The sequence below is a fragment of the Lepidochelys kempii genome, chromosome 8 (assembly GCF_965140265.1).
Source record: "Lepidochelys kempii isolate rLepKem1 chromosome 8, rLepKem1.hap2, whole genome shotgun sequence".
NCBI classification, from domain to species: domain Eukaryota; kingdom Metazoa; phylum Chordata; order Testudines; family Cheloniidae; genus Lepidochelys; species Lepidochelys kempii.
The window spans coordinates 22,294,924-22,319,300 of NC_133263.1; the positions used below are offsets into that span (position 1 = coordinate 22,294,924).

General features: G+C 48.5%; 1 protein-coding gene across 2 annotated transcripts in view; it reads left to right on the forward strand.

The window, feature by feature from the left end:
- Window positions 1-424: 424 nt before the first annotated feature.
- The window catches only part of PPARGC1B (PPARG coactivator 1 beta), a 95,590-nt gene continuing 71,637 nt past the window's right edge, over window positions 425-24,377 (forward strand). For both annotated transcript variants that reach the window (XM_073355846.1, XM_073355847.1), the window contains exon 1: window positions 425-588. In XM_073355846.1, the coding sequence (XP_073211947.1) occupies window positions 505-588 (84 nt within the window). In that variant the 5' untranslated portion in view covers window positions 425-504. The remainder of the gene's footprint in view (window positions 589-24,377) is intronic.

Sequence of the window (24,377 nt, forward strand, 5' to 3'; positions counted from 1 at the left end):
GGGGGGACTGTCCCTTGAGTGAACAATTACCAGCCCTCCAGGATTGTCCTGGAGTCTCTCGGAATTAAAAATTAATCTTTAATTAAAGATGATATCACGTGATGAAACCTCCAGGAATAAGTCCAACCAAAATTGGCACCCCTACTTGGGGGAGGTGCTCTGTGGAGGGCTGCTCCTTGCGGGGGGGGGGCCTGCCCCCTTGGGGACGCACAGAACAGGGACAGGCCAGGAACCACAGGACCCGGCCCCTCCCCGGGCTCTGAGGCGGCGGGGGGGGGGGCATTCCCACAGGCGGGCCGGCTAAGATCCCCTCCTCCCCGCCCTGCAGCCAGTGCCGGGTCCTCCCCGCCCTGCCGCCAGTGCCGGCTTCTGCAGCCTGCCGGGTCGTGGCTCCTCCCCGCGGTGCGGCCCGGCTCCGCCCCGCCGGCTTCCCGGCTCCGCGCTGCTCTAGGCTCGCCGCATGCTTGGTGCCGCCGCTGCCGGAGCCTGAGCCGGAGCTGGAAGATGGCGGAGCCGGCGCCAGACTGCAGCGCGCTCCTGGACGAGGAGCTCTCCTCCTTCGTGTTCAGCTATCTCACTGACAGCCAGGTACCAGGGCAGGGAGCCCGGCCCAGGCACCGGGGAGCCGCGGAGCAGGGAGCCCTGCACCCCGTGCACTGCGGGCAGGGAGCCCGGATCCCCCATGCACCGGGGAGCCCTGCATCCCATGCACCGGGATCAGGGGAGCCGCGAGGTGCAGGGAGCCCGGATCCCCCATGCACCGGGGACAGGGAGCCCTACTTTCCATGCACCAGACAGAGGGAAATCCGGGGGTGCAGAAGCCCCGCTCCCCCTCATGGACTGAGGACCGGGGAGTCTGGGGTGCAGAAACACCGGTTTCTCCATGTACCACGGATGGGGCAGTCCTGGTTCCTCGCATACAGCAGAGAGGGCGAGGGAAGTCTGCGGGTGCAGGAAGCCCTGACTCCCACTCTACGCCAGGGACGGGGAGGTTGGGGGTGCAGGGACTCGTGATCCTTCCGTGCACCAGGCAGGCAGAGGGGGACCCAGGGGGCTGCACGCTGCTGCTGCTGCAGTCCCAGTGGGAGAAGCATGGGAGGCTGTAGCTGGCAGCCCTGACTGACGGGGGTGCGCGTGCAAAGCCCCCCGCGCAGCAGTGGGCGACCTGGCACCGGGGAGGCTGCTACGCTGCGCTCCCGAGGAGGCTCGAGCCCTGGTTCGGGGGAAAGCTCGCGGCGCCCGAGCACTTTCAGCACCACTCCCACGTGGACTCCTGGGTGCTGCTGCCAGGCACCTTCCCCATGCACAGCAGCCCGGCCGGGCTGGACACACGGGGGGAGGGGACGATCAAGGCACAAGGGCCCTACCTGGGCTCAATCAGTCCGTCTTTGCAGGGTTATTGTGTGTGACTGGGGGGGTGGGGGCAGTCTGAGGAAGTGCAGTTGTTGGGGGAGGGGGTGACAGCGCCGGGGGGATCCGGTTGTGTGGGAGGAAGTGATAGTGTGTGTGTTGGGGGGGGGGAATGCTGGGAAGGAACAGTCTAGTCACAGTGGTTCTCAAACTTTTGCATTGGTGGCCCCTTTCACACAGCAAGCCTCTGAGTGCGACCCCCACGTCTTATAAATTAAAAACACAGTTTTTTATATTTGACACTATGATAAATGCTGGAGGCGAAGCGGGGTTTGGGGTGGAGGCTGACCGCCCACCACCACTGCTTAATAACCTCACAACCCCTGGAGTGGTCACGACCCCCAGTTTGAGAACCCCTGTGGGTGCAGAGTTCCTTAAAGTTGTCAGGTTAATGTATCGATTCCTGCTCACCCCCCATCTTCCCAAGTGTGTTTCCTTTCTTCTTCTTCAGACAGGTGGGTGAAAGAAGGTGGGGGAGGAAGGGGTGAGAGGGGAATTGGTTGCCTGGGTTGGCTTCTCCCATCCCAACAAACAGCCTGGCCTGAATGCTAGGGCTGGCATTTGGTAGATGGATTAAACATTGTGGTTGCCCTTGCTCGGTCCTCCAGAGATATGGTGGTGATGGGGTTGTGTGGTGTGGGGGCAGATAAGAATTGGACTGTGTGGATGAGTCATGCTGTGTGTCAGTTACATGTATGAAGGCTGAGATCTGGGGGATGCAGTGAGAGGGGTCTTACTGTTGCAAATAAGCGACTCAAAAACCTGGATCAGCTCCTTTTTGGACGGAGCTGGATATTAAAATCAGATTGAGTCTCCTTGGCAGCTTTTGCATGATCACGAGAGGGTGCGTGCTAGATATATCAGAGGCTGCATGCTTTTCCATTTTGGGGGGTGGTGGAAAGGGGCTAAACAATAAACATTGCAATAGCTGAAACCCTGACTGATCTGGAGCACAACCACGCATTTTGCAGCCAGATTTATGTGCCCAGAGCCTGTTGCAAATCTAAAGAGTTTTGTATAGTTACTTATAACCCTCCCCCCAACACACCCTCAGTCTCATAACCACAGATTACAAAACAGCTTTGATTGTGGATCTGCCACATAAATGCCAGCCCTTCTTCTCTCACTGGTTTATTTGTTTTGACTGCAGGAGATGGGGAAGAATTGCTGTTTGGATTCATAACAAATAATAGTTGAAGACTTAGTAAATCTCATTTGCCCCCGGTGCATGTGCCAGACAGAACTCGGCTGGTCTTGCCACAAGCTAGATTGATGTGGTCTCTGTGCCTCCCGAAGCATACACCAGCACTGGAGATTTCCAGTTTGGCATGGGACATGGGGCAGTGGGGATGTGTGTGTGGCAACTTTCATTATTAACTGCAAGCTGCTGACAGTTTGATTACAGATGAAGGGTCAGAAAAGGTGAGAAGTGGGGGGAGGACATTTTATAAACAGAGTTTGTATTTTCTGGTTGGAAGGATTTATTATTACCAGAGGAATTAGTGATGAGGAACCACTGGAGAATATGAGATTGTATAGATAGATGTCATTCTACAAAAACAAAGTATTTCAGAAAGGTTACAATCTGTAAACGTCTGGTTTCTCTCTATGCAGGTGAAAGGTCTTGGGTACGAGACCCAGTAATAAAATGCATCTTTTCTGCTTGTTTAACATGAAATAAATAATTATATATGCTGTGCATGCACTTTGACAGCCGAAGGAATTTAAAATGCAAAAACAATCTAAAAACGCTATTCCAATAAGAATCTTTCCCCTCTTCTTTTTTATATCCTGATGCAGACATTTTTGAGAGTTTGTATGTTTGCTGCTACACCACCATATCGTGAATATTTTCTGCAAAGTTTGGAACTGTGAAATGGGTTGTGATGAAATAAGAGTGTTTTTTCCCTGACATTTCTTGACATAATATTTGCTAAGTTTGCATCTCTCTCTCATATATAGCATACACAGTAGTTTAGTAGTAGCACTATGTACATACATAGTGTTATAGCTAATCTGTCATCTGTTGTGTGTGTAATGTGAACAGCAGCAAATAGATCTTTGCAGACTGCGCAGGCTTCCTCAGAAGTGTTATGCAGTCTGTGTTGGTTATAGGGTATGTATGGAAGGTGCTTTTGTTAATTTCATTTCGCTTCTCTCCCCCACATGTATAGAAGGGTTAAAGTCCCAGCATGTGATTTGTTTGAGAAATGATTGAAGTTGTAAGTGTGTGTCGTGCTTGTACCTTAACCTCTGATGAAACTGCAGTGAAGGCTCTGGTCACATGTTTTGCTTATAACTATAAAAGGGAGGCGGTTCCTAGGCTCGCCTCTGACGTCTCTCCCCATTACTACTGTACTAGCCTGTGCTTACAACTGGCTTACTGAGTTCTCAATGAAGCCTGAAAGCTGCTCCTGCAAAGTCCCCAGTGTTCTAGCACATGATCAGATTATCCAAAGAGGCTAAAATGTCAGGAGGCCATGAGATCATGAATATTATCCGTTTCCTTCATGGAAATCCTGAAGGACTCCAGCTCTCCTCCATCATCCCCCCTTTTCCTTTCTTTTGCAGCAGTATTGCAGAAATTCACAGCAAGGTGCACAAAAACGGTAGGTGATTAGTGGCCCAGCCCAGCTAAACAGACAAAATCCCTGAGAGGCGCAGTGCAAGTTTAACATGGTTATTTGCATCAGTCTCTTAATTACTCAGGATTGTACTGAGGGTGCATGCTAACCTCTATTTACATATGGAAGGTAATGATTATTCTCATGATAACTGCATTGCTACACAAAGAGAATAAAGGGTTTTCTTTTTATGTTTTACTTTTCTTACCAAAATGGGCTTATTTTGAAAGTGACCTGAAATGTATGATTGATAGGCCAATTTAATGCGTTCTGTGCTGCTCATTTAATCTTAAAAGGATAAAGACAATTGCAGCTAATTTGTCGAGGGTATCAGGTGTTGGAAGGGACCAGGCATAGTGGATAAAACCAGTCGGGTTATGGAATCTTTTCTGATTCTGTGGAATAACAAGGCTCAGTCTGACTTTTCCATTTTTGACTTGTTTAAAAATTAGCATCGGAAAAAATAACACAGGCTGCTGCTTGGAGACGTTTAAAGATCACATGAACTGAAATACCTTATTCCCTATTTAGCTTCTCTGCACCTTGTTAACAGCTTAATTCATTAATGGGTGCAAAAGCACTTTGAGGTCCTCAGTTGAAAAGCAGTATAGCAACTTAATTATTATTGTTAATCATTAAGCAGTTTGCTCTTCTCCAGCTATTTCTCATAGCTCGAACCCATGTTCTACTTCTTGTGTGCTCCTCTTCTCAGTCTTGCTCAATAGCTGTTTATCAAAACTTTTTGTCTTGAGGCCTGGAGTAATTAGGCCAAGCCAAAGATGACCCTTCTTTGCACTTGTGTCAAGCATACCTTTTGTTGGATGCATGCAGGTATGTTCCCTTGTAGTGTGAGTCAGTGAAAAGAGGTGGGAAGAAGGGTCTGAGAATAGTAGCCATGTACAAGTCTAGAGAGGTGTTGCGATGATTACTGAATCTGAGTTTATTGAAGAGCAGACTGATACATCCAAAGCAGAACACAGACATTTTGGGAAGGTGGCCACTGCTTGGAGTTGCAGCAACAGCTTATATCTCAGTGCTGAATGTGAAAAATCCAGAGTACAGCTTGCTGCTGAATTTGTCATTTTCAATGATGAGGTACTAACTGCTAGGAGCAGAGGCAGAGAATTCCCACTGGCAGCTCGGGTGGGACTGGTCCCTTTTCAGAACCTATGCACAGGTCAGCCCATTTTCAAGCCTTGCTTTTCTGGCAATTTGTGTTTAGTATTCATAGTAGGAATCCACTGATTGCATCCTGGTGTGGGTTTGGGGTTTTGTCTGTGTCGTACCAGCACATTCCTTTCCTTGTTTCATCCTGTGATTCAAAGGCATCTACCCCACAGGTGAATAATTAAGGTCTTAACCTGCTGTCTCTAGCAAAGGAAACTTTTATCCCACATCATAGGTGCTGGAACTAGGAGTGCTGGGGGTGCTGCCACACCCCCTTGCTTGAGGTGGTTTCCATCACATGCAGAATTTACGGTTTAGTTCAGTGGTTCTCATCAGCACCCCCACTATAAAAATTGTTCCAGCATGCCTGCCCACATTAACCTTTCCAGTGTCAAAAGCCTCTTTATAGTAAGAAATTCTACTTCCTCTAGGGTTTCGTTTGACAACCTGACGGGGTAAAAATGCACTGACATCCACCCCCCCCAAACTCCCCAGCTGATTTCCAAAAGAACCTCTTCTTCTTTCCCTTAAGGAGACTGGCTTTAAACCGCTGAGCCTCGAACCTAACACTGCTGTGTTGTTGAGTTGCATGATAGCACTGTATGGCATAGTCTCTGCCATGCACATATTCCCCTTTCCTTGGCCCAATAAGTGACTCCTGCTATTTTGAGCTAATTGGAGGGTTAGGCTGGAAGCGAATTGCTGTGCTTTTTATGCGACTGTTCTACTGTCTAGCAGGCATCCATCTTTTGTGTTTCTCACAGTGGAAGACACGGAGGTTTCATACATTGCCCTTTGGTTTCCTTCAGTTAAGTTAGGGACTGGCCCAAGAGCATTCTGTCATGTGGCAGTTCGGCATTCATGTTCCAGGCTAGCAGAGACAGAAGGCAGGGAAGGAGCATTCCATGACACTTAACAGTGACCTTCTTCTGGGCAACACACAGACTAGGATTAATGGGCTCACCAGTGGGCAGGATTCACCCCACCTTGGCTGGAGGGAGGGTGGCTCTGACATGAGGGCATTATGACTTGTGTTGGTGAAATGGGGGAATTGCAGAAGACCCTGATCTTTAGCAGGACCTCTAGAGTGTGTTGTTTTTGCTTCACTCAGTAAACCAAGATATATGCTCATTTGGCTTTCCCCTCTGCTCTGGACCAGTCTTCAATGAGTGTAAAGAACTGAAACTAACTCCGAGTCCCATGGTCCTTCGGAAGGCAGGGGGCAGAGTGCAGGAGCTCTGATGGGAGTGTCTGTGTGCAAAGTACCACTGCAGTGAAACTTGTATTTTCACCGCGGTGCCACTTTCAGGTTGTGAATTTAGTGCCAGATTGACAGCCCGCGAGGCCAAATCCCTCTGTTCCCCCCAGAGCTGGTGCAGCAGCCGGGCACGTGTTCCCTGGAAGGACTGCCTTTAGGGTAGAGACCACAGCTCATGCAGTTCTTGGCTTCTCTCTGAGACTGCCAACCAAGGAGCCAGACGTGATGAGGTATGGATGCCTGTCTACAGAAATCTACCAGACTCCTTTCATATGCTCCACAGAACAGGCCTCTGTCGGTAAATGCTTTTGGTCAGAGGAATCCCCTTTTCAGCTTCCGCTTCCATGGCGTAGCTGCGCTCCATGGCAACACTGTAGAGGCTTATGTTTCTCGTGATGGTTTGGCAGAATAAAGTGATTTAACAGAGAGAGATGGCTTCTAAACCCTGTGAACTGCAGATTGCCAGGGAGCCAGCCTTGGAGCTGGCTTTTTGAACAGCACAGCTGTCTATGGCACACAGCCTTGGCAACACAACACATTTCTCTTCTCCTTGGCCACAGAGTACGCAGTGGAACATGTGATGCGTGTTCCACAGGGTTGTATTTTGGATGGTGCGCTGCTGCATGTATTGGGGAGAAGGTCCCTAAAATGGGGTCTGGTGAACTAGGTTCTGTGGTCTCAGCAACCATATCGCAAATGGCATTATAGTCACCACACTTTTCCTTGCAAGTTTAAATGAATAGGAAGGACATTCCCCATCTCCTAGCCCAGGCTGCATGCTAGACAAATACCAGGTTGTAGAGACTTAGAAGAGGGAGAGAGATTTTAAAAAAATCGTTGACGTTGTAGTGATAAAGACCGCTAACAGGCTAAAGTTAATGGGCCAAATCATCAACGGGTGTAAATTGGCCTAGTTTCATTGAAGCCGTGCCCATTAGCACCAGCTGCGGGTGTGATGCCAGACATTTCCTGAGTTTGTCACTATGTACTGGTAGGCTGGTTTGCTTTTCCACATTTCTCTCAGCCTGGACTACGAAAAGACACAAATTACTGTTTGTTTATTTTGGGTGAAGTGAGCTGTCGCTCACGAAAGCTTATGCTCAAATAAATTGGTTAGTCTCTAAGGTGCCACAAGTACTCCTTTTCTCTTTGTTTATTGTTTGTGTTGCGGTAGCATCCAGGATGTGGGAGGTATTTTATGCACGCCCACCGCTATGTCTATGTCGCCTTGTCCTGCAAGTGCTTATGGTCTTGTCGGCTCCGCTCTTGCTCCTTGGCCATTTCACTTTGGGGCTCGCATGCACCAGTTTACAATGATTTAAAAACAGCAGCTTATTTACCTTAGAGTTGAAAAAGGGAAATCAAACCCTGCAAACATGTCTGCGGACCTTAGTTTCTGTAGAAGCTGAACAGGGTCAGGGCTTCCTCCACACTCCCCCGTGCTTGCTTTGGAATACCAGCATGTATGCAAGGAGCTGTGGGAGCATGAACTTGGTCATAGCCCCGGGGCCAGGTGTGCTGGGTGGACCGTCACCTTCCACTGTGGCTAGCATTTGGTTAGCATTTACTGGGTGGACGTGCTAGGGTGCGGCTTGGCAGTGCTTTATTTATCCTCTCCCTGTTCTTTCCCCCTTGTCCCAAGATGGGGCAGAAGTTTGCCGCTAACACTTCTTTTGTGCTTTCCACTTTCAAAATGTTCAGTGTTATAATCCAAGTGGCAGATCACTGCTTTGTGTGTGTGTGTGTGTGTGGGGGGGGGGGGTTGCAAGTCCACGTCTGAGGTATGGAGCGAATGAAGGAGCAGTGAGAGACAGGGACTGCTGGTGCATCTCTAGCAGCTCTTTGAATCCCTTTCTGTGTCTCCGGATTCCCCTCCCAGGCAGTCAGAGCCAGAATCTTTCCCAGCCTTGGGAAGGGAAGCTAGAATGGTTGAACATGACGCATATTTCCCTTCACACTGGAACAAGAGGCCCCTTGCTATTGTTGTGTGGAGCAGCAGAGAGGTAGAGGAGTCCCAGATGGCTGTGGCTGCTCATCTCCCATCACAATGTAAGTGGGAGAGACTCTGGGGCATTGGGAACACTGATGTGACGCTTCCCCTGTGTTCCTCCTGGGACCAAACGACATATTCTTTACACAGCTGTTTTCCTTTGCTGCTGAGGGGAGCAATAAAATGCAGCTTAGGATGAAAGCAGTGCCTCCAGCTCTTGCAATAAAATCATTGTGGGGAATTATATTTTGATTAGACGGACTTGCTAAATTCTCTCTCTGTCTTGCTCCTAAGCTGTGAACTTGCTCCCAGCAGCAGTACTGAGCATGCTGGAAGAAAAAGCCCCTTTCCGGTGAGAAAGCCTTTGCTGGTCAGGCAGCTCAGTTCTTGTTTCAGTTTGTGGAGTTCATTGCTGCTGCAGCTTCCAAATTTGTTATTCAGAAAGAGCTGCAAGTGACCTATTAATCCCAGGCAGGGTGGCCATGCATTCACCCGGCTAAGAGCCACCTTCACCTCCCCTGAGGAGCCCTAGTTTCCCTGCAGTTCAAGGGCAAGAAAATCCTGAAACTGACAGGACTCTCCAGGGGACCAGAATACCCTTGCCAAGCCACAGGATCGGAGGTCCCTGTGTGTATCAAGCTGGTGTGGTCAGAGCAGTGTGCAGAGGAACACCATTGCTGAGATACATGCACACACCAGGAAGCCTGTCACCATCAAATCAGGTTTCTTTTCAATCCCTGTATGGTGGTGTTTGCAAGTTTGCAAGTTGTCTGAGCATAACCTCCTGCTGTCCTGAGTCTGGGCCTGTTTCTGCTTTCACTTCTTCTGGTGTAAATGAGGCGTAACTCCACTAAAGTCAGTGGAGCTACACGGGTTAAGTGAGCTCAGGATCAGACCCTCCATGAGGTGCTGTTGGGAAGAGGAAGTGTTGCTTGCTGTCGTTGCATCTGGGCGGTTTTTTAGCCTAGTTGAGTGCTTGGTGGTAGAAATTACTTGTCATGTTTGCATTATGAAAGTGAAAATGTAGCACTGAAATGTTGCAATAGGTGTTGCAGAGGCAGGATGCCATAGTGACTGCGCTTTTTGCATGCACAGGAGAGAATATCCAGGGCAGTATAATTGTCCATTACTGGACCAGCTGGATTGGTTTCAAGCAAACAGTGATTACTATTTCATCTAGCCACGTATACAATAAGGTAACAGTAATAATCAGGCTATACGGTATCCAGCTCCCATGACGCCCACTGAAGGCAAATGCTGAGGGAGCCTTGGTTTTACATCTCCTCGGGAAGATAGCGCTTCTGCTGGGATTAAGAAAGAGCATTTCAAGGTGGACCCTGTAGACTCAGTAGGCTGCCTCTTTATTGAAGACAGTACTGCAGTTTGCTTCATGTTATGCAGAGGAGATGTGGTTCTTTGGCTTTGGGCAAGTTGACAGCGCAACCCTAATTTGGGCAGTTTGATTGTCCTAAGTACATGCATTGGCAAAGCAATGGAAAATGTGCCATTTCCTTAAGGCAATGCTGTTACCCTTCAACGAGGAAACCCACTACTGAGAGCAACATCTTTAGCCCTGGTTAATCATTTCGGTCTCTGAGCCCTGCATAGCCATCCTGGTTCCCATCACCACTTCTTCAGAGGACTCTCAGGCCACATCCACAGCAGGGGAGAGGGATTGCGTAGTGACTTGTGCTCTACCAGCTGACAGAGCCCTTTCCTGCTTCATGAATGCTCTTCACCTGGCATCCAGTGAGGCTTCGGTGAACTTTGTTCCAGTCTGTTCTCCATGTTCCCTGAATTCTTGGGAATTGAACAGGCTGGATACTAACAGGCTGGGTTCTCCCTGTTTAAAGAGCTTTGTTTTTGTTAATTAAGAAAGCTTTGCTTTGTTTCTCATGGGGTGTGTGTGTGAATTTAGTGCTGGGGAAAGGTGCTGCATTGGTAGACCTGTTGACTGAAGGCACGTCTTTATCAACCAGAGCAGGTATCATACAGACAGTACCGGTGAAAACTCCCTACACTGTCCCACCAATTCGACTGTAAGCTCCCCTGCCCAGAGACCTTAGTTCCCTATTTGTTTGTAAGGCACCTAGCACACAGTGGGTGTTAAATACATAATGTTAATTAAGAAATGATCAACATCACCCTCACCTAATATATGCATGTATTTACTTTTTTGGAGGATGCTGTTGGCCATACGTTCAAAAGAGCCCATTTTCCCCATTGGTACCTAAGTGAGCTGGGAAGATGTTCAGAGGTACTCAGCATCCAGAATTGGAGTACTGAGCTCTTTTGAAAATAATAGAAACACAAAATCATAGAATCCTAGGACTGGAAGGGACCTTGAGAAGTCATCTAGTCCAGTCCTCTGCACTCAAGGCAGGACTAAGTATTATCAAGAACATCCCTGACAGATGTTTGTTTAACCCGCTCTTAAAAAAATATCCAATGATGGGGGGATTCCACAACCTCTCTAGGCAATTTATTCCAGTGCTTCACCACCCTGACAGTTAAGAAATTTTTCCTAATGCCCAACCTAAGCCACCCTTGCTGCAATTTAAGCCCATTGTTTCTTGTCCTATCCTCAGAGATTAAGGAGAATAATTTTTCTCCTACCTCCTTGTAACACATTTTACATACTTGAAAACTATTATCCTGTCCCCTCTCAGTCTTCTCTTCTCCAGACTAAACAAATCCAATTTTTTTTCAATCTTTCCTCATAGGTTATGTTTTCTAGACCTTTAATCATTCTTGTTGCTCTTCTCTGGACTTTCTCCAATTTATCCACATCTTTCCTGAAATGTGGCACCCAGAGCTGGACACAATACTCCAGTTTCAGAGTAGCAGCCGTGTTAGTCTGTATTCGCAAAAAGAAAAGGAGTACTTGTGGCACCTTAGAAACTAACCAATTTATTTGAGCATAAGCTTTCGTGAGCTCAGATAAATTGGTTAGTCTCTAGGGTGCCACAAGTACTCCTTTTCTTTTTGCGAATACTCCAGTTGAGGCCTAATCAGTGCGGAGTAGAGCAGAAGAATGCCTTCTCGTGTCTTGCTTACAACACTCCTACTAATACATCCCAGAATGGTGCGTGCTTTTTTTGCAACAGTGTTACACTGTTGACTCATATTTAGCTTGTGATCTACTATGACCCCCAGATCCCTTTCTGCAGTACTCTTTCCTAACCCATTTTGTATGAGTGCAACTGCACTTCCTAAATGGAGTACTTTGCATTTGTCCTTATTGAATTTCATCCTGTTAACTTCAGACCATTTCTCCAGTTTGTCCAGATCATTTTGAATTATAATCCTACCCTACAAAACACTTGCAACCCCTTGCAATCCCAGCTTGGTATCGTCTGCAAACTTTATGAGTGCACTCTCTATGCCATTATCTAAATCACTGATGAAGATATTGAACAGAACCAGACCCAGAACTGTTCCCTGCGGGACCCCACTCGTCATGTCCTTCCAGCATGACTGTGAACCACTCATAACTACGCTCTGGGAACCATTTCCCAACTAGTTATGCACCTACCTTATAGTAGCTCTATTTAGGTTGTAGTTCCCTGGTTTGTTTATGAGCAGATCATGCGAGACAGTATCACAAGCCTTATTAAAGTCAAGATATACCACATCTACTGCTTTCCCCCCATCTAAAAGGCTTGTTACTCTGTCAAAGAAAGCTATTAGGTTGGTTTGACACGATTTGTTCTTGACAAATCCATGCTGGCTGTTACTTATCAGCTTATTAGCTTCTAGGTGTTTGCAAATTGATTGCTTAATTATTTGCTCCATTATCTTTCCGGGTACTGAAGTTAAGCTCACTGGTCTGTAATTTCTGGGCAGTTTGTTGAGCTGTGTAAAGGGGAGCGGGGCAATTTTGAAAAATCAGGTCCTGTGTTATTTCCATGCTTCGGGATTATTCTCATTGCTATTACCAGCAACATCCAGCATCCTAAGTGGGGGCAGCAGATAAAAAGCTACCTTAAAGGGGAATTGCGGATTTATTTTTCAAATATCTAAATATAATTTGAGGCAAGAGTGCAAGTTTGGCCAACTGTTTTGTTAATATTTTATAGGCCAATGGGATGAACTAATCATATTCAGAAATACACAAGGCAAAACTGTGCTTAGGATTAAATAACTTCACTTCCCTGCACCTCTGCAAGTTCTGTGCTTCAGCGGGGCTCTAATGGGAGCCGTGGCTGTGACATCTCAGGATGATGAATTCCAGGGCATCAGAGCGGAGCCAGCAGGCGTGACATTTGGGGGTGGAAAGGGAAACAATAGTGAAGGCGAATGCCCTTTGTTGCCCTGGTATTTGTGGCACTGAGCACATTAAAAATACATTTAGCTCATTTAATGAAAAAATGTGCAGTATGCCCTTTAAAACTGTGGGATGGAAAGAGTCTTGATGTGTGTGATTTCTATTAGTCAGAGATAGCTTCATAACATCTTGTTTGTGGCCCTTGCTTTACTGCACCACTTGGCTGAATTAGTTGAGTGGCCAGTGGAAGGAACTGGAATGCACTGTCAGACATATCAGAAAGGCAGGTCTATGGGAGCATCTGGAGTTCCAGTCCCATCTGAGACACGGTCATCCAGTGGAACATGGGATCGGTCGCTCCCGTTCCTTGAGTCTTGGTCACTCCGTCTGGAAGGAGAGCGTAAAAGTGGACGCAGCCTGAAGAAATAGATTGAACTCTGGTCTTTTCTGCCAGCTGGGCCATTAGGGTGGCCTGCAGGCTCCATTCTTATTTCAGGTTAACAAGTCTATATGCACCCCACATGCAGCTCCTGAGACACATACTTGGGCCAAATTCTGCCCTCAGATACACATGGAGAGCTCCTGTTGTCTTCAGTGGGAGCCACAAACAAGAAAGAACCTGAGCGCAGGATTTGACTGCATGTGTAGGTCAGTGTTGTGCAGTCATCTCTCCAAATTGCACTGCAATATGGAGTTTCTCTCTTACATTATCTGGGGATTCTGCTATAGCAACATGCAGATGTAAAATCCTTTTGAAGTGTGAACCAAATGTCAGTGGAAAGATAACTCCCCATAGCTGTGTAATGTGGTCTCTGATTTAACCTGTGATCTCTCTGATCTGATTTACGACTGGGCTGGGCATCATGATTATATGGGCTTGACCCTTCCTGTGGTGGGATCCTCCATTTGTGTATATCTGTGTTGCTGTCCTAAGAACATTGGGTATGATGAACAGTGTGTGCTGCATGATGAGTCTCTGTACCCATCTATTTATAACTGTATAGACAGAGACACCCACACGTGCCCCCTCCTTTCCAGGGCTGATATTCAAACCCAGGCATTCCTGCCATAGGCTTTGTCACTCAGCTGAGCTGTTTGAAGTGCTAACTGATCTGACTTGTGATCCAGTCTCTGACTGGAACATGCATAGGATGTGGCTGCTGTATCTTTTCCACAGGGATGTGGAAGGTCCCTTAGCTACTTGACTTGTTATGCTCAGTGAATTTCTTATTGTTTCCTTTTCAAGGCACGCCTTACTAAAGGAAAAAATACGCCCAGAATTCTGCTGCTGGGTGACTTGCTGACCCTCTGTGGAGCTGCAGTACATACATGGCATTGCCCACAGCACATGCTTCCCAAGCACTGGGCTTCTGCTGTTTGTATCCAGACTCGTTTTTTATCATTAGCCAATGATTTACATTAGACAGTCCCATGTTTAGTGTTTAGAGTCAGCAGTGCCAGTTAGCCCTATGTTGCTGGACCCAGGAGTGGTGCTGACAGCTGCTGTCATGCATGTGTGTGTACAGAATGGCTGAAGGCTTAGAGTGAATACCGATCTGGAGCTCTGCCATGGGAAGGGCTGCCTCTGCTGCTTTTGCTCAATCGCTGGGCACCAACCCATTCCCAGTGGACCAGGAACGAAGACCTGCTGTGCCAGTGAGCTTCCTGCCTGTTGAATCCACTGTCCGAGGGAGAGGCCTACCCAGAGCATGAGTTTTGGAGTCAGTGTGATGCCCCACATGGTCAGCTTGTGTTGTGACCTGGTCTAAAGAGTACATATGTGTGGCGGATATGCCATACGCCATATAAGAGTTCAGTGTGTTACCTTTTGTTTCAATCCACATCTTTGCTTGTGTGCGCACTCCTTTAGCAATGCAAGATACTGACTGTAATAGACATCTGCCAAGGCTCTGCTGTCTTCGCCACTACCTACCTGTCCATCTGTCTGTCTGTCTTGGCACAGAGGCAGAGAAAGCAACGACTGCAATGCATTAAATGAGGTATTATGCTGTAGTGTTGGGATCCATCATGCGTATAATGTAATAAATAGGGTCATAAGCCTTTTACGAAGTCTATTTCCACTCTTGAATCCAGGATTTAATGCATGGCTGCTTAGAGAGGCTGAGGATTTCAGAGGTCAGCAGGGCTAATTGCAATGCTGTAGTAAAAGGGAAGACTGCAGAATACTGCACATGCGAGTAAACCGCTCTGGCAAAAGAACTTAACGAAGGGTGCTAACTGGCTGCGTGATCGTCCAAACAAACAGGCACAAGTACACAGTGTTACCAGTGTTTTGGGAAAACAGTGGAGAGGGTTGTATGGGAGAGAAGGGGCCTCTCAAAATTGCCTCTCAGCTGGGTTCAGGTGACTTTGCAGGATCTGTGGGGGCCTGTGCCAATTTCCTGAGTCATGTGCTGAGAGCAGAATGTAGTGCATTTGATTTCCCCTGTCCTCCGGCACACATGTCTCTGAATATCAATTGGATACAGCATTGCTGGGATTCTTGACCTTAGGTTTCCAGGAGAACCTGAATGCCTCCTAAGGAGCTCTTCAGTGGCTGATGATGGCAAAAATTAGGGACTCATGGAGGGACCGTCTGCTCCACTCTGCCATGTACTCTGCATCCTTTGTGTGGAAAAGGTGCTGGTTGGGCAGCCCTGGAGACCAAAGGCCTGCATTGATCTAGGGACGAGGCCCAGCCTGGGCTGTGTAGGTGCCTCATGAATGTCCCTCAGCCCAACCTAGATGGGCTTCTCTAGATCCGCGATGGCCCATCCGGTTCTTGGGCTTCCTGCCAAGCCTGTCTGCATACAGGCCAGTTAGTGCCAGGCATGAAGTGAACTCCTGTCTGAGTGCTCAGACACCATTGTGCAGAACAGGGAACTAGACAGAGAGACAGTAGGAACTGAACTGAAACCCACTGACTCATTGCTCATATATCATCATCATTGTTATTATCTAGGCAGGGACAACAGGGTGACATGGTCCCTGCCCTGAGGAGCTCATTGTTCAAGTGGACATCACACAAATGCAGGAATGAGGTGGATGAGCAGTGCAATGCACCAAGCGGCTGATTAGCTCCATGGTGTTGTCAGTGGGGGCATTGCCATTGCTTTCCTGAGAGTCGGGCTGGGGACATGTGGCTTGTTGGAAGAGAAACTGGCCGGAGTTTTTACACAGAACTATGTGAAGCCCTAGAAGTGGCTTAAATCCTTGGAGGTAGGGTGTGGAGCAGTAGAGCCATGTGACTGTGCTGTGTCTACTTAGGGGCCCTTCCCAGGGGGCTGGGGGCAGGGCAGAGAGATGTACCTCCCCCAGCAGGGGCATGGTGCTCACCTTGTTCAGCAGAGAAGCAGAGCTGCCAGTGAGTGTGTTAATTTACACTAGGTGGTGCCCAAACTTTGCCACATCGCAAACTTGCCAGGAGTTGGTGGGCTGTGCCTAGTCAGCATAAATTGGAGCAAATGGTAGCCACTCTCAGACTCACCCATGCGTGCTGCAGGTCCCAGTGTGCAGTGCAGCAAGGCTGTTTGGAGTGTTGCATGCTGGGGGGATCATCTATGCAGGCTACACTTTGGCATCTCCCTTCATTAGAGAGTGATTGAGGTTGGGGGACTGGAGCAGTGGGGTCCCTCACTCGCAGGGGAGTTGCCTGCCAGCAGAGCTGTCAGGGCATCCTCACTCTTTCTGAGAGTTTTATCCATCTGAGCAGTTCCCTGTGGAGGGAAACTAATGGCAGTGGATAGCTCCGTGGAGCTAGCTTAGCATGTGGCCAACTGAGCACAGCCTTGGGTCAGCTCCATCACTTCCCCTCAGGATGAAGGATAATGCCAGCTCCTTTCAGTTACTTCCCTTGCCGATCCTGTCATCTCCATCCCGAGCAGGAGCAGTGATGTAGTCATGGTAACCAGCAGGGTTGCAGTCTCACTGTGCAGCTCCTGTGCATGATAGACCAGTAATCTAGAAATATTGTAATGGAGAACTGCTCGTTGGTGGGGAGCTGATCAGAACCCTCCACCAGTTACAGTGATCAGCCATTTGTAACTGGGGAAGCAGCCTTGTCTAGTGGTTCTACTGGAAATTAGGGCTCTTGGGTTCCACTCCCATCTTTGTCCGTGACTTGTTGTGTAGCCTTGGGGAAGTCATTTCACCTCCCCGTGCCTCAATTTCCCCATCTATGTCACAAGGATAATGCACAGATTCATAGACTAGATTATAATGCCAGAGGGGACCATTGTAACAATCTAACCTGACCTCCTATATAACACCAGCCATTGAACTGCCCTGAATTAATCTCTGTTTAAACTAGAACAGATCTTTTAGAAAAACGTCCAATCTGATCTAAAAATTGCCAGTGATGGAGAATCCACCACAACCCTTGGTAAGTTGTTCCAGTGGTTAATTATCCTCACTTAAAATTGTGTGCCTTATATTTCCTCATTTCCAGTCTGAATTTGTCTAGCTTCAACTTCCAATAATGACACTTACCCCTACCCACCCACAGAGAACTGCAGTGAGGCCTGATCTATTAGCATTTGCCAAGCAGTGCGAGATCCTCATAGAAAGCTGCTATAGAAATGCAAAGTATTACTATTAATAGAGTCCTTTTGCAAAGTTATCTTTAGCAACCCTGTTCCCACCTTCATTCGTAAGAGCAGTGAGACAGGCCTGATTCTTCTGTCCTACACTGGTGTAAATCAGGAGTAACTCCACTGAAGTCACTTGGATTTGCATTGGTGTGGGTGAGATCTTCCATCCCATCCCACTTGCCAGACAGGGTTCACACTTCAATATCTTGCCAGCATATTTTGGTGCTTAAATAAAAGTTCTGACAAATCTTCTTTCCCTGTAGTGGGAACAGACTGTTTTTTTTTCTGGTTGTTTTACCTACTGATGATTAACCTCTTGACTCTCTTTGAGCTCCCCTCCCCTTTCCTCCCATCCCATGCAGCCTCTGCCCTGGCTCAGACCTAGTGGGGAGAAACTACCAAGGACTTTCTCCTCTGAGTGTCTCTGAGGAAGTCCAGCATGTCATCTTGATCAAAGGAAGGAGCAGTGTCTGAACTGCTGGGAAGGATCTGGCAGATTTGATTGGCTGGGCTGGAATATGCCTTCTCCATCTTTATTTCAGTGGGTCTGTGATGTTAGGGTTCAGACCTTGGCTGGCCCTTCCCCAGACTGTCTGCCTTGAGGACCCTCACTGTAGGACAGCCAGAGCATAGGCTGTGCGTGCCTACAATGTGGCCTGGGGGTAGCCTGATGTACACTCCACAGAGAGTGTTTCCAGCCTGCCAGATCAGGACGGAGCATTGTGTGCGGCACTTAGCATCTCCACTGACTGCACTTCCATTGCAGAAGTGCAGGTGATTGCAGTATGCTCCCTTGTATGCACATGGCCCCTGAATTACTGCTGCAGTTCTCAGCTGGGCAAAGTCTCAAGGCCCCTTCTTGCTTGACTCTGCAGTGAGATCAAAAGAACTGGTGAGGGAATGAAGCTGACCCACAGAGAACATGCCAATTCCCACTCCCACAGCTGAGTAGAACTAGTGCCTGATTTTACAAGCCCCAGCAGACTGAGAGGATGCAGCAGGAGGAGGAGAAAGGCGGGGGTCACAAGGGGAAACTTGCTGAATGGGAAGAGCTGTACGTCCCAGGAGAAGAGTGAACTCTGTGGATAGAACCTTTTTTCAGTTCATAAGCTGCTTCTCAGTCATGCAGGGTCGCAGCCTCTGCCTGGAATTCTCTTAGCAGCTTAATAATCGTTTTGATCTTGCTTTCCTTTTGTATTTTAAGCGTGATATCATGGGTCAACCTGAGCACAGGCTGTGCCTTAGTGGGTGTGTACTGGCAGAGGTGCATGCACCAGTGAGGGTGTGTGTGTGTGTGTGCATCAGTCACTGAATTCGAGTGTCAGATCAGACTGACAAGGTCTGAGCTGTGATGTCCGCTTGTGTTTCCTCCTGTTTGGAACGTCAGTCGGTCAACTGGTTTTAAGAAACAGCAGCGTGTGTTGCACTCTTGGTGTGCATAGGCGCGCACACACACACACACAGACCAGTTTTCAAACATGGAGGCCTCAGTAGAACCCCCGTGTGATGGATTTGGACACTCACACCGGCCCTCCACCCCAGAGGTGGATGCTCCCCGGGCAGTGCTGATTTGTAAAGCTCTCAGGGTGAATATTGAGAAAGCCCATTTGTGTGCAGACCAGTGTAAATTAATTGAAGGAACGCATGCGGTGCAGGCTTGTTTCCTCCTGTCCATTCCTGGCCAGGCCTCTCCCCACCCTGCCCCCACTGTACTGGCCCTTTCAGCCACATGACGGACTGGAGTGTTGCATGTGCCTGTCACAACATATACAGAACAACAGTCTGACTTGATGCCCCATCATTTTCATGATCACATGGTAGAAATGGCACAGGCAGGTGGGTGGATGTTGCCCTGATTCTGGGTAGGTGGGTCTGATGTAACAGCACCTCCCGCTACAGGGAGTGGGACAAGAGGTGGTTGGAGCATGTGACATTCTCTATCCCTTTGGCCCTGTGGGCACATAGTGTGCTGCCATCCTCATCCCTTGACCCCCTTTTTCTTGGTTCTGACCTGTGGATCTAACATGGGCACGTTGTTAAAAACTTTTTAAGGTGGTAGAGGAGGTTTTGGCAGCCAGGGCAGAGGGCTGAGTGCTTACCCTAGAGGGGCACCTTCTTGAAGATACCTCTTCTCCCCATTCCCCCCTTTCCTACAGAAGTCAAGTGTCTTCCAGCCTCCCCTCCGAACACCATTTCTCCTCCTTTCTCCAGCAGTATTTCCTTCCCCTAATTAAAAACTGAACTGGGGGCTCTTCTTCCCCTATGGCTGCTGGCATTTGAAGAGAACCACCTTAACCGTTAAACAGTTAACCGTCTGTGTGAGACGGAGGGTCCATCTAGCTCAGTATCCTGTCTTCCGACAGTGGCCAATGCCAGGTGCCCCAGAGGAAATGAACAGAACAGGTCATCATCAAATGATCCATCCCCTGTCACCCATTCCCAGCTTCTGGCAAAAGAGACCCCATTGCACACAGCAGTTCAACCCCACTGGAAAGGTGGGAGTTGTGGGATGGTGGGTCTGTGCAATGGGTTGTGTATCCCAGACCCACTATCAGCATCCCAGACTTCCCTGCAGGGGCCACCCACCTGTAGCTTCTAGCACTGAGAGTTGCATTTGCATGTGGAGGTGCTTGTACATCTGTGTGTGTGGTGTGTGTGTGTGTTTGTGAGTCCCAGTAGGGGTGTGCATTAGGGATGTAAATACCATTTAAAAAGTTAACCATTTAAATTGTTAAAATATATTTTGTTTAGTCAGTTAACTGTTTAAGTGGCTGGGGCCCATCCGGCCGGCACAGCTAGGGCTGGAGCTGCTCTGGCTGGGCCTGCTCTGGCCGGACGGTGCTGCTTTGGCTGGGCGCCGTGGCTGGGCCCGCTGGCCCAGGGGTTAATGGTTAAGGTGGTTAGCTGGTAAGACTGTGGTCACCAGTTAACAGGTTAACGTTTTACATCCTTAGTGTGCATGGAGGTGCGTATATGTTTGTTTGGAGGGGTGCATGAATGTGTTATTGCTTTGCTAGAGCCCACCATCTACCTCTTCCCTGTTCGGCGTGCCGTTGCATGTACTGACTGTGTTGGGATACACCCTCCCCATCCCTGTGGGAGATGACAGCTACATCAGTTACACACTCAGCTCACTCCTTACACTGAGGTGAGATGCCCCAAGCCCCCATGGTGGGAAGGGCCTTTAGCTAGTGTCCCTGTAGTGGAAGGAAAGCACTGTTTGGCCGTGGTGTGGAGGCCTTAGACACAGAACCTGTGGGGTGAACCCAGGGTGTTGTTCCAAGGCAGCATGTGGGTGGGGCAGAGACCACAGTGCTACTGCTACACGAGGTTGGATGCCAGGAGAGCGTAACCATGATAAGCTGATTGCTGGAGGTTCCCTGTGAAGAGAAGCTGGAGCGCTAGGGGAGGGAGAGAGGGAACCGGAGTCTGGGTGTGGTGCAGTAAGCAGAGTCCTCCTCTGGGGATGGGAACCTCACAGAGATGCTGCTGCTAGGATGGGAAGGCTCCTGGCATCCTCTCTCTAAGGCTCTGTCTGACTGACTATCTCTTACTCATAAAGCTCCCAGGTTGGTACAGAACCAGCAGCAACGTGGATTCACTTTGAGGTTCCCGGTGCATTAGCACTCAGTGTGGTCTCTCAGCTGCCTTGGGCTTAAACTATCTTCAGTCTTGCGACCTCCTCTCAAACTACCCAAGAAGGTCACTCGGGCTCCCGAGAATGGGGTCGTGAAGCTGATAGTATAGGAGGAATCCAGGCTTCAGCAAGGTAGCTGGTTACTGTGCCTGTTGGTCTTCTTTTCATATGAGAAGTGTGTGTATGCGTGTGTGTGGGGAAAGAATAGGGGGACAAGTACATTAAACTCTGTCCTGGCTGTGTGGAGACTGGCCACCTTACACACAGGTTCTATGCACTGCTGCCGTCATCCTCCTGAACATGCTGTGACACACAGAACATCCTACCCTGCGCATTTGCAGGTGAAGGATTTTCTTAGAAGTGATGCAGCAGACACTGTCTCTGCTCTGCTGTCCATGCCTTTGTTGAATGCTGGAGCGGTTCCTCTGGTGGTTCCACAGCAGGGAGTCTTGCCCACTATTGGGGAGGTCAGCTGTATTGCAGCCTCCCTGTTAATTAAGGCACCTCATTTTTCTCTACGTCACCCTCTTTCAGCCCTAGTTGTGAGTTCTCCGGCTATTGCACTCAGACCCTTGCATGCTGTGCTGCTCAGTGCAGCTCACCTCATCTGTCTCAAGGGCACAGCCCAGGGAAGAGCAGCAGCCCAGACTGGTGGCACCCAGGGGTCGGATTCCCACCAGGGGGGATACATTACAAAGATGAGGACTAGCAGAGTTATTGGAGACGGAAGAGTGGCCTGTAATCTAAAAGGTGAGGTGGAGCCAATCCATGGGGCTCATGTTTACCCTGGGTCATGGAGAGACAGAAATAAGGAAGCAAGACTACACTGATATGTGTAACCCTGTGAGCGCTAGAGACAAATCTGTCCTCTCCACCTTCTCACCCCCCAGCTGTTGCCCCCTCCCCCAAGCAGAATGGACCCTTCCAGTCTCCGTCCACCTTGCTGGATCAGTCCCCCAGTCACTCACCTCTCCATTGTCAGCAGGGACTGTGCTCCTTTCCCACCGGCTGCTGGCTCAGCCTTCCCAGCTCTATATCAGTAGCTTCCTGTCTCTGCCTCCCATTGGTTCCCAGCCTGAGGGGAAGGTTGGGAATCGCAGGGAGCTGTGCAGAGAAGGTGAGTCGTATCAGGAGGATAGGCCTTTGGAAACAGCCAGCCTCTTGGTGACATACACCTGGAAGTTAACTGTTTTCCTAGGGTTAAAAAAGGGTGTAAGGAATTGGCTCTGGAACTTACTGTCACAGGACATTTGAGGTTAATAGTTTAGTGAGGTTCAAAAAAAGGTTAGAAACACGTCCAGATAAGAACAGCATTGACAATGACACTAGCTAGGCTGAAATCACAAGGACTGTCCATTCTCATGCTTCATGATGCTGGTTGCCAGCTTTGGCCCAGAAGGAATACCCCCCTGGCGGAATATTGCACATTTAGACACATAACGTGGGGAGGAGTCTGTTACACTTCCAGCTCTGTAGCATTCAGTCCTGGCCGTTATTGAACAGACATCAGATAGAAGGACCATTGGTCTGTGCTGGTGTGGACTTGATGGACCATTGTCCTGCTTCTGCATGGCAGGAGATGGGATACTGGATGGACAGGGCACTGGTTAGCTCCAATACATATTGGATGGAAAGTTGATCTGCTGTGGTTTGGCAGGAGATAGAAAGGGGGATTGGGCTTCTCCCACTTCCTATGTTCCTAACCTAGGTCACCCCACTGACATCATTGGACCCTGTTTTGATGTATGTTGACCTGCAATCGAACCAGTGACCTTCTGAGATACCGAAAGGAGACGGCCCAGGTCTGTTTGAAAGCTGGGATATTCAGGGATTTCTGGGGTTCCTCCATGCTGTTTGAGTGCTGCCTATTTTCACAGGGCTCTTTGCTGGTCTGTTCAGTGGGGATATCACAGATGTCTTTCCCAGTGCACTGGGCTGAGTACTCAGCACCCACCAGATTTTGTTGGGACAGGGCTGGGATGCCAGGGCCCGCCCTGCATGGAGCGATGGCCCTGCCGCAGCCCAGACTGGCAGTTAGCACGTGCAGTCACTCCCGGCAGTATCGGAGGGAGTGTTGCTGGCATCGTAGCAGGTGATTGCACAATCACATACTTCTTTTTTCTTCCTTTTGGCTGGAAGTGCTGGAGGGTGTGTATATGTGAAGGCAGGCTAGGACAAGGTCAGGCAGGCACTGAACTGCTAGTCATGTGAGGCCACTTGCAATCTTGTTACAACCGACTAACACTTTGGTAATGTTCATTACAACACCAAATGCCTGTACTCTCACCCAGAACTAGTTGCTCCATTAACCCATGCCAGGACATTAAAGCATAGCAACGGTTGAAAGACAAGGGGAAGATATGGCTTTTTGGACTATTGGATGGCCTCTTCTGCTGGGCAATAGTCCGTCACTCCATTGAATGGTAGTCCAGGTATCCTAGTCTGATCTTGAGTGGGGAGAGATCTGCTCCTAAAGTTGTTTTCTCTGGGACTAACGTCTTGCAGTTCCTGTTGATAGTGCCATGTATATAGGGTTTGTTATGTTCAAAGTACTTCCATGGCAATACCCACTAAATGGTCTTAGCTCCCCAGAAGGCAGGTCAGTATTGCCCCAGTGTTGCCGGTGGGGCAGGTGAGTTACACAGAGGAGAAGGCATTTGGCAAAGGCGTGGAGGGTAGTTGGCTTTGGTGCTGGAGTGAAGACTTGAGAGCAGAGCTGTGCAAATAATTGATTTTTTGGTTCACTGACAATTCTGAAAAATTGAAAGAAAAAAAAAAAGGTTTCGGATTGACCTGAAAACAAAATTTTTCAAAAATTCTTTCAGGTTGAACAAACATTTCACTTTGATTTTGAGCATTTTTAAAAAGGTTTTAAAATTATTTTAAATACAATTGAAGGAAATTTCAACATGAAAAGTCATTTTGAATAGGAATATCCAAACATTTAGGCTTAAAAAAAAAAAAAAAAAGATGAACAATTCAGCAAAAGAAACAAGAATCCGTGAAATGTTTCGGTGTTGCTGAATCTGCATTTTTTCTAAAAAAGATTGTCAGTTGAAAATGTTTGCCCACTCTGTCTGGGAGTTCCTGAACCTCTGCGTTGTACTGAGACTCTGAATTTATCTAGCGCCCCTCATTTGAAGGAGCCAGCCATGCATTGGAGACTGGCACCTAAACAATATATGGGGTTCACCTCAGCCAGCACTGATATGCAGCCACTCCTGGGATCGAATGCAGCAGCCCTGCTGCATGGCAGTTGAGACAGAAATTGAAGAGGAGTCCTGCCTAGCAGGAGAATGTAGGTGAGCAAGATGTAGGCACCCAGGTTAGAAGTTTGTTGAGGCGGCTCTGCCCCGGCTACACCAGTGTGACCACTGGAACAGAGTTACACATGAGAGCTAGAATTATCCCAAGGATATGTGCTGACTTTCCTTT